Genomic DNA, 14,904 nt, shown 5'->3' on the forward strand with positions numbered 1-14,904 from the left:
CAAAGGCTAAGCAGCAGAAGTATCCCTCACTTTCCCTTATTTATTTAGTAAAGGAGGCTCACTAATCTGTAGGGACATAAGGGCTATTAAATGCTATGGTACAGCACAAGCCTCGGAGATTGAGCCTTGTAAATATTTCAGCGGCAGCAAGAACAGAGTGAGATCAAAATGCCTTGTCTGTCATCAGCCTTGTCTGGTCTAACAGGTATCTGTGCCTCCTGTAAACATCCCATTAGCAGGAGGGGACACTTGGAGGAGAATAAATTTCAATTACTATCCTATGCTGCCATCCTCTCCCCTTACATGGCAGCGACTGAAGAGCCTTCAGAGAGAGAGAGAGAGAGAGAGAGAGAGAGAGTGCCTTTTGCCAATGAGTGGGGCAATTCCTTTGAGAATTAGTTCAATTCCTTTCTTAACTGAAGGTCAAGTATTAGGCTGCTGTTCTCTTCTTCCTTCTTGGTTCCACAGTTGAACATGAGGCTTGAAAGAACCCCTGTAACTTGTGGTATTTGTTCCCACCACACTCAGGGTGATGATTACATCCCATCTATTTCCCCATCTGTACAAGTGAAATAACGGGGAGAAAAGGAGGGAGAAATTTGGAAATTTGGTAGGGTATAACCCAAGGAAAGTGTGCACCAGTCTAAGAATTCACTCCAGGAAAACTTAGGCAAAACTAGCATGCAGAAACAACATAAAACACTTGACAGATGCCAAATGTAACCACCTGAAATTGAAAAATTCTTTGTTCCAGGTCATGGGAATAAGTACACACCAACAGATCCTAGGCCACATATACCTTGGACAAGTTCTGTTTGGAGAACGTTTTCAACTTTCCAGGCCTGCCCTTGAATGGAAGAATCAAAGAAAAATCTCAGCTGAATTTAAAAGACAGAAAAATAACATAAACCACTATTGCATCCAAGGCAATTCTATTTTGTTTCTTTCAAAGTACTGCACAAATACTTAGTATCATTTTAGGCTACTGCTGTATTGCTCAGAAACACTGCTGCATCGGGGAATATGAATTCCTCCACTGAAAAACAACGGTAGTTTGTACAGTGGAGTTACAACAGTGGAAAAACTGAAACCTTGAAGGTCTCAGCTTGGCAGAAGTGAAACACAGCTCTATAGATGTGTTTTATTTATTCACTGACTGAAGGAAACATGGTCCCATTTACTTATTTATTTATTCACTTCTTGAACCCGCTAGGCTCACAGTCTTTGTCTGGTAGTTTCACTGACAGCACAGATCGCCTTGGTGCCTCCTACAGCTATAGGGGAACAACAATACTTAGTAATTATTACCTATTGCTCACATTGCAACATCAATTCCCTCTACTGCCTAGAAAAAAATAACTTTTTTTCCTTCTAAATAAACACTGAAATTCATATTTCCCACAGTTCTAGCCCTCCTTCTCTCCATCTGGGAACTAGGAAAATATTTTCAATTCAAGATGTCCTTTAGCTAGGGAGGGATAGTATGGTTCTCTCCTGGACTGCAAGGCTGACAGCAAAATTAAATCTTCATCTTCTCCAGAAAAAAAATTGAAAATGTATGACATTGCTTGCTTTTTAATACTGATGAGACTGATCTTTACATGCAATGCTGATACAAAAGGTTCTCAGTGTATTTGCCAAATTTCCAGCATTCTGTGGTATCCACCTCTTTCCTCATCTTACTCAAGTAAAATACAGCCCCCAGTAACTGCTCTGTCACATGCAAGCAATTCAGTAGAAAATGCTCCATAAAAATCAGCAGTTTTATCCTTCAACCCTCTTAGGATGAGCAATTTTATTTTGTGTCAGTTTAGAATATAAAAACTGTGCTCACCACCTCAGCAGCAGCATAGTCCAATAAATTATTAAATTTCAGGCAACATGTGGTTAGTCAAGACAAACAAGAAGGCCTCGTATATTTTATTCTGCATTAGAAGTTTCTTATATTCATTCATATATTCTTATATGCAGCCAAAATCTACTAAACTAAATCTAAAACTACTGCCCCACCCTGATACAAACTTGGGTTTAGGAAACAAAGGAAGTTTTATTTGAAGTGAAAAGTAAGCACACGAATACCACAGCACAGTGTATAAAAACAGTGTCATTCTCAGTAATCTGGAAAGGGAAAATGCAGTTACTGGGTTGTTGAAAAAATAAATCAGATTCTTTGGAATAGATAATAATGGTTATAAATTTAAATAATTCTTGAATATTTCCACATTTCCCAACAATAATCCAAAGTATGTCAGATGTCTTGAGGTGAACACTTGTTATTTACCCCACACCCAAAGCAAATACATGGAATACATTAAATGTTATTTCTAAAGCATCTTCATTTTATAAATACTGAAGTATCTGCACTTTGGCAATCCCCCAGAGAAGGATCTTCAATTGACTCTGAATAAAGGAATTTAGAAGGGCATCAAAATGTTAGACTTCTCACAAAACATAAATATAACCCCATTTAATTAGGGGAACAGTTTAAGAAGATACGCTTGGAAGCAGATCAGAAACACAAAGTTTTTAAAATGCCAGGAAAAGAAAGAGTAACATTATAAAACATTTAACTCAAAATCAGAACGGTTCTTTAATAATTGCAAATGAACTTTTTACAATATCAGGTTTCTGACTTTCTGGGCACACTTCCTGGTAAACACTTGAGTATCCTCTGTGAGTTACAAAGAGTAAGTTTCCTGTGTTATACAGCTAAAAAAACCTGGACATTCATAACAACTTGGCATCACATCTTCTTTTAAAAAAGAGATCACACAATAATTTAGACAGCATTTATAGCATTATAAAATCAGACTCCCCCTCTTTAAATCACTCACAAGAGCAGTCATTAAGAATACAACAGCCTTAGGAATACAAATAATGAGGATGTAAAACTATTTGTGCAAAACTGCATTATTTTTACTGTCTAAAATTTCAGGGAAGTAACACCGCCAAAAGCAGAGAGAGGATAACAAAGACAAATAGTCATGAAAGCAATGCTACCTTAGATTTTCAAACAGGAATTACATTATGAAGTACATATTAGGTAAAGAAAAAAAATCTGATGGCACCTTGAACAACAATGACAAGTGTCCTGGTAATTGCAGTTGAACAGGAATTGATACAGGTTCATGTTAAGAGTCTCTTTGAGGAGTAGCAATTGATCTGGGGGTATCAACTCTAGCATTTCTTCCCATGCAAGAATCTATCTTTCCAACATCTTTGCTTTGCGGGCTACTAATGCATTTAAGAATGAGCAGTCTTTTGAGGAGTGTGCTTTCTTCCATGCATCTGAAATCTTTAAAACAGCTGGATCATTGATTCCCTGGATTTCCCTACTCCAATCCATTTAACTGCAGGAGAGAAAAGCAAACTTCTATTGTAAGTAATACAAAGCAAGAGGAGATTGTATCTTAAGATACAAACTCATCTTCTTAAGCACCACATTTTGAACAAAAACACAGCATCTACTATTCACACATTAAGAAATGGTAACTTTGTCTATTGGTCTCAAAGAATACACTGATAACTTCAAAAAGCAGGTATTCCTGAAACTGCATAATACATTATTCACTTTTTCGAATTATAAGAGAAAAGATAGTCAGAAACTATCAGAAAAGTAGAAAATTTGCATCATCTAACTCCCAGCTTTGGATGGAACCACAGGATCACCTTTATTAGGGAGCATAGAGAAATGTATCAGTTCAGGATCTCTTACTGATATATACAGTTCATCATACTAATTAATAACCCATAGTCCCACTGACTTGACAACAGCAGCGAAACTAAATCCCAATTATAACAAGTCTAAAATACTTGAGCAAATTACGAAAAAAAAAAAATAAAATAATTGAACAAGAACTATAGTATAAGCCAAAGAAGGAATGTATATTAAAATTTCTGAAAATTTTGAGTTCAACAACTAAATGAAAAGTAGCAATACCATAATCACCAGTGGCACCAGGTACATCATAATAAGCACAGATAGAAAATAGTTTTCAGTATTTTGCGTGTTTGGCATTAATACAAAATACCAAACAGATTTCATGGAGCAGGAATAAACCTGACAACAAGAAAATTTGTTTTACTTACCAGGAACACCCAACTCCATTTCTATAAAACGAACGTAATTTTGTGCATTTACAGGCAGCTCATCAAACGTCCTGGCATTTGATATGTCCGTAACCCATCCTGGGAGTGTCTCATACTGAACCTCTACTTTGTTTAAGACTTCGTGGTTGGCTGAGAAACAAACAGAAACAAAAATTTTATGTCCATGGGTACTGTATATTCTCTATTATGAAACATTAATGGTAAAGCTTTTATTCTTTCCTTACACACAGAGGTTTGCTCATAAGGTAATACAAGCACTGCAGCCGCTAAAGTGTTGGGTTTTTTGTTAGTATAATCATAGGGGGAAAAAAATCCAGAAACCATCAGGATTCAGACTTTAGGAATTCCAGTGCTCAGTCACATACATATATTTTGCTGAAACCATAATTTTTTCAGTTCAGAAAACAGCTTTTCAGGAAAGCAATTCCCCAAAATGTCCTGATTTTTTTTTTCTTCTCAACAAATACTGAGATCCAGATCCCTCTTAATGAAGGAATTGAGAAAGCAGAATTAAGAACCAGCTTGTAAGTATCAAGCAGCTAAAACATATTTTAAAATGGTGTAGGACTGTACCTTTTACTAAACACAAGATGTAGTTAAGACTTAACAGACTTCTGATGCTCACAGACCCTTTGTCCCAAAACTCTGTGTGGAGTCCCACCGGATGTATGAACAGTAACTGTTCCCACTGCTTCTCAGAACAGAAGCAGTATTTTGTCCTTCATTTAGTAACTTGCTACAATGTTGTCCTATGAATCTATGAATCCTGTGATGATTTCTTATACTGAAAAACATGCTGGGCATACTGCTCTGGAACTGAAACACTCCAGTAATTATCTGAACATTAAGTCTTTCAATGACACAGGGCAGCAAAAGAAAGGGCTTAAGTCTGAAAATGGGAAGAGTCAGACATTCCTTCTTGCCTTCATGAAGAAGAGGGCATAATGATTAATGTTATGTAGGCTCTGTGTCTCCGTTCAAGTCACTCCTGCCAGGACAGCTACTCAGCCTGGAAAAGGGTTTGAGGTACAAGAGGCACAGTAGAGGTGCAATTACAAAACCACATGCTAATCTAATGTGTGCAGCCAGCAAACTCAAGCTCAGCACATTGAACAACTTGTCCTGATGCAGGCAATAGTTCAACAGCAGCAGTGCTGTATCGACTGCCTTAATGGACTAGGCATTTTCAGAAAGGAAGAAGACTGCTCTGCTGTCCTCCAAGTCTCTAACATCAAATAAATGTGTAAAGTTTTGGACCAAGGTGTTCCCAGGTTAAGGGAATCCTGAACCAACACTCGTGGCAATGACAACAGACAGGCACATTAAGAATGTTTGGTTGTAGGAACCAAGCTAAGCACTTTATTGTGAACAGTAACAACTGAGGCACTGTCTGCTGTCCAGGTGATCTGTACAACAGAACAAACACACTCCAAGTGCAAAACCACAAACTGATCTCCCAGCAGGGCAGATGGTTGCTAGCCTCACTCTTTCTGAAGAGGGAAAGTGAATGAACACCTCATCTTAGATGTTGACAGGCCCTTTTTCTTTGAAGCCTCTCTGATGAGGTTATAGGGAGACAGCTGAAAGCATTTGGTACTGAACAGTCTAATATTGACTACAATCTTCCATTAGCCTGTGTTAGTTCAATTCTTTATGTTCCCCTAAGAAAGAAGAAAAAGAAGGGATGCATTGTTCTATGTTCCAAAGGATTCTTTAATTTTGTTCCAGCAGGTGTGATACAAGATGACGTGTGGTAAAGACAAACCAGAAATTGAGCTCAGTGTAGTACCAGATCTAGACACCATCAAGATTTCTCTTAGATTTTCACTGAGGGGATTTATCTTTAAGGGTTTCTAGAATATTCCTTAACAGGTTAACTATATAACAGAGCAAATATAATGATATCATAATTTGAAGAGTGATGTGATATTACTTCCAACTCAGAAAAAAACCCCTCAGATTTGGGACCTGGGAACCTTTGTAAGACAACGATACTCCAGCAATTTCCAGAAACTGAATATGGAAACAGTCATGTAGCTCAGACCAAAGGTGCATCCAGAATAGCGTCCCAGCTCTTTAACCTACAGCAAATGCCCAGGGAAAAAGTGCAAGAAAAAAAATCAAGCATGAAAGTAAAGCTTGTCCAAAGTAATCTCCTAATTTCCTAAACATCTGTGTTTTCAAAGTCTCCTGAGCTAGAGGTTATGTCTCTCCGTGCTGAAATCAACTGATGTCTGAACTCAGACAGGAGACTAGAGAACTAGACCACAGCTTTCACATTTTTAAACTGATTGGCTCAAATCTAGCAGGAAGTTCTGTCTTCCATAAACCCCTGTCAATGGCCAGCAAAAGGCTACAGCCTCAGTAACACCAACTGAAGTCAGCCGTAAATTTACAAGACATTTTAGGTTCTTGCTTAAGAGGCAATTATGAAATGCACACAGAAAACTAAGCTAAAAAAAAACTGAGTGAGACTGGTATGATTCTCTGATCCAGGTGGAAAAAGGAAAAATATATGAAACATGGCACACTTTTCCTGAGATGATGGGTACTGGTGTGCCCTTCAAATTTAGAGACAGTCGTTTCACAAGAAGGATAAATCATGAACATCTCCAAGAGCGTGGGAGGGTAGGAAAGGGAGAAAAAGTCTGCCAGTGAGAGCTTCCCAGACTAGTTTTCTTCTAAATTACATTCAAATGTCAGTGGCCCGTTTGGGGAAAAAAAATAAAAAAATTATACAAGCACATAGCATGCAGAAATGTAGACATCAGAAACAGTCTAATGGTCTGCAAAACACAAAGTGGGAATAAAGTTACCTTCTGTTTTTTATGCCAGGGGCAGGGCTAACCTGCAGCATGTGTGTTGAAAATGCTGCCACATGTTGAGGAATATAGCAAAGAGAGGTGTGGAACACACAGAGGCACTGTGAGAGACAGCATCTTCCAGCTGAAGTTCATCTTAAACTCCTTCCTGACGCTTTAAGGAAGACAGCATGTCAACAGCTTCTACTAAAGTTCTACCAGAATTCTTAGTTGTTCGTACAGGAAAGAAAAATACAGGCAGGCGAGCCACATTGTGCTGCTATGACCAAAGGTCAGTGGTTACCTAGGGGTATACAGGGAACAAAGTTGCTCCCTCAAGAGTTGTATCTAACAAGATTCTGGCCCTGAGACATACAATGAATGAAAAGAAAGACCACAAATTACTGACATCTGAATACTCTACAACATGACCACCTGCTTATGTCATCTTTAAAGATGGACTGTGAGAAAAGGTTTCCCTGGCTTGAGCCCGGTCATACAACAGGCTACAGGAAAAGCATTTACTAAGCAAGTCTCAATTCAAACATGCAAGCTCCATTATGTTCAAAGGCCATTTCAAGTAAACACAAATGTCCTTAATATTTGGTATGAGTATCAATCAGGTAATATTTGAGTCTTAAAAAGGAAAAAGCATTCCCTGGTTTAGTGGAAGACGAGTACTAAATTTCCTGAATCAAAGTCATTCAGCATGCATTCAGACTGGAACTGGCATTTCTGTTTCAAGATCCTGGACAGCAAATCAGTTAGAGAACTCCCACAAGCACATGAAGAAACAAAAGGGTTTTTTTAATTCCTTATGAATTACTGTTAATAGATATGTGCTGTTTTCAAGGACTAGTGGCAGATCACCACTTATTCCTTTATACATAATTACTTTCTACTACATAAATCCTGCTGTGAGTTGTATCCAATCACTACAGTTGATGTCCTCACCCACAAGAAGTTCTCTGATGATGATGTGATATCACATGAAAAATTGTAACCTCTAAAAAATTGTAAACCGTGACCAGCCTCTAACCCTCAGGTACCAATTAAAATGAAAATAGGCATCTATGTGCACATTATGAAAATCAAAAGGCCCAATCTTTAGTACTGTTTTATGTTCTTTTTTTTTTCTGGAATATGTCTACCTATCACAAACTGAACAAGATCCATTACCAATAAAAACACTGGCTTTGTGACAGTTGAATATTTGAACATGCAGGTACACTCTTGAAGTAAAAATTACCACTGTCCTCCTCAGGAACCACAATTTCTATCATGCTAAGCTGATGTACATGGGCCATGCATTAGAAAATTGTCTTGCTTTCACCTAAACTAGTTGTTAGTTTCTTGCCCCACCCCTTGTCTCTCTTTCACACTATGTAACTTTTGTAGGTTTTTGGCTGCTCTGTGAATCATTAAAGGGAAATGAATTGTTAGAAAAGTACAGAGGGAAAGAAAAACTTGGCTTTTCAACAGGACCAGCTCTCTAATGGGGTTTAACGCACGCTTAAATGAAAACCTGGCCTGCTAAAAATGGGCATCAATACAATAGTGGGAACAAGATAATAGAGTTTAGAGTATGAAACAAGCTTCCAATTTAGTTTAAAGGTGATGCAGCCTGTATAAAATAAAAAGGACAAGTAGTAGCAACATTTATGTTTAACAAGCTTTATTTAGTTATTTGGATCTTTCTAGTAGATAAAACCCAGTATTTGGTAGAGGTATCTTTAGGGTTCAGGTACTGGTATGGTGAAAGATATGTCTGGTGCATCTGGAAGACATTAATGGCTTGATGCTGAAGTAAAATACTGCACTTTTAAGTTTTACAAGTAGAAGTCAAATGCATTTAGAAGTACCACATTACATTTCACCAAAATCTAATATTTTTAAATAAGCAGTCTTACCAGGGAAATGAGGTATGATTTCACCATCTAGTTTGTATGCAACACCAACTTTGATTTCTGGAAATACATCCAGGATATCCAATTTGGTAAGTGCCAATCTATAAAGAAACATTGCTCTGGTTAAACAAGATCAACAACTCTTGAATCTTATCACATTGTTAAAAAACAATAAAACAAACCACACAAGAATCAAACAAAACTGATTCCTGCAATTAATTTTATTTCTTTAGAAAAATATCTCATATGGCACTAATCTGTTGCCTGGTCTGACTGAAAAAAACACTCCAAACAAAAAAAAACCCAAAAACAAAACAAAACAAAAAACTGAAACAAGGCAACTGCAACAAAAAATGATTAAACAGGATTAGTTTTTGTGGCATCCTTCAATCTACTACTACATCAAAATGTCCAAAAAAAAATCAAAGAACAGGTATTCTCCAAATGAATGAATTTGTCTATGGCTTTAAGTGTTACAATTGTAATTGGTGAGGGTGCTGCCAAGATACCTAACCATTTAAGGTATAACCATTTAAGAGGACCATTTCATTGCATGATGCCTGTTGGTGTCTGTTCCTGTCCTCTGCCAAATGTTCCTGTCCTACAGTGAAGGCAGAAAAACAATCAAACACTGGCTCTACAAATACCTGGTTGCATATTATTTAAAACAAAACTCAGAAAGAACAAGAAAAACAGAAGTATTTAAATAAAATATGTATTTACACTCTTTGATCTGCTAGAATTTTATAGCAGGTTCTTTCAGGTACCTACCTTTTATTTTTATTAACATCCCAAAGACATATCCATATTTTTAATATTTACACATACTAATGGAGATACTGATGGGTTCCCATCTAGTTTTGAAGATAAACTAAGAAAAGAAATCTCCATAAAGGAGAGAAAAATCTACATGTAAGAATATGTCAAATGTAAAAATATTTAATGATAAGAAAAACGAGGAACAGCTAGTTTATCAAAATACCAAAACAATCAACAGAGCAATATTAACAGTGCAAATGTTACTAACTAGTATATGCACAATTTACAGTAATCCACAACATTTCATGATTTTCTGTCAAGTTGCCAGCAAAACTCAGCAAACAACTCACGCAGTAAATCCATTAATCATATAGACATATCGGAGTGAGACAAGGTCCAGCCAGCCACATCTTCTCTTCCTACCAGTGGTAACACCAAACTCTTTGCCTCTCTGTTGCAGCAATTCTCCAATTTCCTAACAAAGAATAAGACATGTGACTGTGTGGGTTTCTTTTGATTTGCAATACATGATGTAAGTGTTTAATTAACATTTTACAATATATTGTAAATTACCTTGAAAGTCCTTCCCCCAGTTATTCACAATGCTGTCCATTTGGATGAAGACAGCAACACAAAATGTTCTAATTCACGAGAACAATTTTTAGGCAAACTTCAAAATTTGTTCCTTCTCTAACCTTCTATTCCAAAGAAATGTCTAAGAAAATTGCAATCAGGTTTGGCAGTCCTGTAAGCTCAGTCTAGAATCAGAAGATTGAGACATCCAAACACACTGTCACCTATGTACTTGCACTTAACCATTGTTAACACTGACTTAATAAAAGACAGACAAGACACACCAAGTTATTTCACCCAGCAGGTCACACCTGAGGCTGTAATACTCACATTATCCTGTTCAGTAGGAAAGGCACCAATTCCAACTCTGGTTGTGTAGGCTTTCACAACCCCATACACTTCCCCAACATTCTGTGGCGGCATACCCAGACCTGTGCACACACCTCCAACTGTGCAGTTTGATGAAGTCACAAAAGGGTATGTGCCTATTAAAAACCAAAACACTGGCTTTAGAAAGTTATTAAAACACTGGGCTTAAACTGTTTGTTTTTTTAAAACGCCTAACCTGGTGAGAAATAGTATTTGCAGTGCACTTACCTAGATTTTACAATGCTCAAAACCAAAACACACAATAAATGTATTTCACAGTCAAGAACATATTCAATGGGCTCCTAGCTTTGTAGGTACATTGTCTGATCCACCTTCATTAGAAAAGGCAGAAATCTTACTACTTACTTCACCTGGTAAAGATGGACTATATACCAATTCTGAATGACTGTACAGGTAAAAAAATTGGAGTAAGACACACCAGAAAAACATGCCTTACTTTCTTACATTAAATATACCCATTAACTGAACAAGGCAAAAATCTGAAGGGAGACTCTTAAGAAAACAGTATTAAAAGGTTAGAGAATAGAGGTTTACTATTTTTCATTTTTGGAGGAAAAAATAAAATGCAAACACTACAAACTGATTGGCACATTATAAGGATAAGAAATTGCAATGAAATGCAGAATTCTGAAAAGAACAACTTTGTTTGCATAATCAGATGAAAAAAGAAGACTCCTGGAACATAGTCTAGTGGTACAAGTTTGTCACTAGTAAAATATTCAGCAGTCATTTAAAATGCAGCCTGGACTGCAAAGAAAAAGAGTTAAACATCTCAAAATTCTTAGGTTTATACCTTTTTTTTTTAATTAAGTAGTGGAAAATGAAACTGAGCATGCCAGTTCCTCAGCAAAATTGTGAACAAGTACTTCAGCCTCATTATAACTGCACATAAGCAAGAAACTTCTACCTGTTGTGTCAGACTTTTTTGAATGTCTTTTGATATGAATCAGAGATAAATAAGAAAGGAACAACCAAGACAAAAGGAACTAAAAGCAATACAGTTCTTTCAGCAATATAGGCATCTTTACAAAGTCAAAAATCCTTCAGAGACTGAACAGTGAGGTTTCACTCAATGATTATTATTACTGAAGATTAGCTTCAGGTATCTCAAATCACTCCAGAGTAACACTCAGGCTTACAGGTGATATGTAATAGCACTTTGCAAGCATTAATTAGTTTTTAATCTTAGAACACAGTAGTAAAGCTTTTCTTAGTACTGACAGAAGAATTTAGCTAGTGGATGTCAAAAACAGAGTCAATGAGCAGTTCTTACTCACTTTCACCTCCCAGTGATATTTATATATTTACATTTTTTATATTTATATTATATAAATTATATTTATTATTTCTTTATATTTACATTATATATTTACATTGTTTTATCGTTACTCTGTGCTTAAAAAAACACAGAAGACCAAACATGCCCACACCATCCCCCACCATTCCCAAACAAATGCACATGTGAGTTTCATTAAGGCTCCAGGAAAGTGGGATGAACTGCAAGCCTGGGGATTTACTATCCTCACAGCCAGAGAGACATTCACAAAACTTACTTCATGATTAAGACTTCTATGCAACAAAGCACAGACAATAGCCTCATTCAGAATGCTTAATAATCAAATTGGTGATGTCAAACCTTTTGACCAGGGCTTGCCTATTGTTATCACAAGTGTCCACTCCACTGATGGTATCTACCTATGGAGAGCAGATTTTCTCATATGTTTGGGTCTCACAGCAGAGGCGGGAAAAAATCTAACCAATCTGAACAACTCCGTATGTATTACAGACATACCTGGTGTGTTTCAGACTGCCTGCACCTTCTATTCACATGAAATCCAAAATACTCACCGTTTACAAGAAAACAACCCCCTAGACTTTTTTGCAAATATCTCCATTTTGCATCAAAGATTTCCCAGTGACAAGCACATCTGAAGACATCTTTCCTCTTCTTTTTTTGTCTTGTCAAAAAAGGATGCGTCTTCTAATATTCAGATTATCATGACAAAGTTTGGTGCTTATACTTACAGTGACTAATCTAAGACATATACTTACATTAAGACATACTCTTAAAAAAAGAGTCTTTCAAACTGAGTATGTTTGAAAATGCCCAACACCAGAACTCACATTGGTTGAAAGCTGAGTGCATGCCAGTTTCATAACTGTTTGACAGCAGTCCTTACAGGCTTCAATTTCAGGTGTTAGCATCTTCCTAACAATAAAAATTATGCCATTCCAAGGCTAGTGAGACTGAAGAAAAACGTGACTAAATACAGGAGCCAATCATATAGGCTGCTTACGCTTACACAGAGGTAGCAGATTATCTTGTCATTACAACATAATAACCAAACATAATAATCTCATAAAAAAGAAGCTCCTTCTACTACCTAGAACCTGCTAATTTATTAGCAAATTTAGAGTGATTAAAGAAAAACTGCTTCAGTTTGAATATCAAATAGATTGGGATAATCTTTTCAGTCTTGCCTCATTAGCAATCCAGATTACCAACACCTTTCCCAACAATGTGAAACAGTGGAAAACTAAGTGTTATACAACAATAAAGACTTTTTTTAAAAAGCAAGCTGATTTTTCAAGAGTCAAGAAGTATTTTCCATATATGCTTTGCCTCTCAAAACTCTCCATTTTTATTCACAAGCGATTTCCACAGACGCAAAAAATTGTGAGTTATTTAATTTAAAATTTAGAGATGCTGAAGTAATAGCTACACTCTAAGAGAAGCCACTTGATGTTTACTGTCAAGTTATTACCCTTGGGAGAGTCTACAACTTTTTGAAATAATTTAATTAACACACCCACTCACCCACCCCTGTATTATTTGCTAGTCAGAGTGCTGTTCTTCCAAAACAAAAACCGCTTCTGCCATGAGAACAGCTTATTACAGGAGAGTTTATATTTAATGTTCCTTTTTCACAACACAAGTGTATATCAACATGTGTCCCAAAGAGACCATACCTACCAAAATCTATGTCCAGCAGTGCTGCATTTGCACCTTCAACTAAGATCTTCTTTGGTGGTCCATGTAAAGCCTCATACATGAAATAAACACCATCCCTTACCATTGGTTTTACTTTTTCCATGTAGCCCTGAATAACACAAAAGACTATTGTATAGTATAATTTCATTATGATAAAGGCAGCCAGAGCAGATTTGCTACTGTTCCCTCATAATAACGCTCATATTCCTTTTGAAGAGGAAAAGCAAACAAATAAATGTTAAATATGCCATAATGTGAACCTCAGATTTACGTAACAGATATGTACACTCATCCTAGGAGGAAAGAAAAAAGGGGGAAGGATGAGGATGAAAGAAAAATCTAAACTTCTCAAATGCTTTAGAAATATTCAAGCATGAGTATTATCACTGGACTGTATCAGAGCTTTCATTTCCAAGCGTTCAAAATGTCTCCCCCAAAAACAGCATGTAAGGAGTTCCACTTCTGGCCATCTGAAGCAAACAAATGCGTATAATTGTGAACTATAATTTTTAAGTGGAAGTGAAGTTATTTATTGGAATTAAGTATCAAATGCTGGAATAACACTGAGTAGATGGATGCAAGAAGCCAGTAATGTTCAGATTATCACCTGGTACACAGGCTTTCTCCTCCATGAGAACACATGGAAGTTCTCATTTTAACAATTTACTCCACATGAAATGTAACACTTTGTCTTTCAGAATGGAATCAAGTGCATTAGCATAAGACAAGTAATTTTCTTCAAGCTACAAATACATGTGTTTCCACTTAACAAGGAGTTTCAGATACTCTAATCCTGAAATGCATTAAGTAAACTATAAAGCATTATGAAGCAATCAACTGTAACTGGTCTCCAGACCTACATTTTAGTAAAAATACTCCAACATGTGCAACAGACCTTACTTTAAGCAAAACAAATAGAAGTGCTAAGAACTCCCATATATTCTATTACAGAGCTGCAAAAATTGAAGACGGGAAGGATGATTTCTTTGGACTGATTTTCTTGAAGAATTATCATGTAATTGTGTGTGTCCTCCCTGCTCCCCATACACCTCAGTGGCTTTAAACAATGTCACATTTGGTTGACATTTTAAGAGTTAAAAAAAAAATCTAATACAGGTAAGTTTGTATAAAAAGCATGAACAAAAAGGTTGGGTAGAGTGGTAAGACACCTCACAAGACTTTCAGATAACTTGGATGCTGTGCAAATTAAAACCTAATTCCAGCAAGGAAACTCCAAATCACAGGGAAAACATCACATCAGAATCCATAATTAACCACAAGACCAGTCTGCTGGTAATCAGGTTTCATTAGTTCTGTTGTTATCAATTTCCATTTTTCTATGTTGCTAGACAGTATTTTTTCTTAAGGCTAA

At 36.6% G+C, this 14,904-nt stretch overlaps 1 protein-coding gene across 1 annotated transcript in view; it reads right to left on the reverse strand.

Annotated features, from left to right (window-relative positions):
* Window positions 1-2,565: 2,565 nt before the first annotated feature.
* Window positions 2,566-14,904, reverse strand: part of ADSS2 (adenylosuccinate synthase 2) — a 37,381-nt gene continuing 25,042 nt past the window's right edge. Inside the window, exons 8-13 of the mRNA XM_005530583.2 lie at window positions 13,515-13,641; window positions 10,481-10,635; window positions 9,928-10,052; window positions 8,822-8,919; window positions 4,090-4,239; window positions 2,566-3,350 (exon numbers count right to left, since the gene is read on the reverse strand). Coding sequence (XP_005530640.1) covers window positions 3,298-3,350; window positions 4,090-4,239; window positions 8,822-8,919; window positions 9,928-10,052; window positions 10,481-10,635; window positions 13,515-13,641 — 708 coding nt within the window. The 3' untranslated portion in view covers window positions 2,566-3,297. The remainder of the gene's footprint in view (window positions 3,351-4,089; window positions 4,240-8,821; window positions 8,920-9,927; window positions 10,053-10,480; window positions 10,636-13,514; window positions 13,642-14,904) is intronic.

The sequence above is a fragment of the Pseudopodoces humilis genome, chromosome 3, assembly GCF_049639895.1.
Source record: "Pseudopodoces humilis isolate 2021_Gansu_Grassland_sample_001 chromosome 3, ASM4963989v1, whole genome shotgun sequence".
Lineage (NCBI taxonomy): Eukaryota > Metazoa > Chordata > Aves > Passeriformes > Paridae > Pseudopodoces > Pseudopodoces humilis.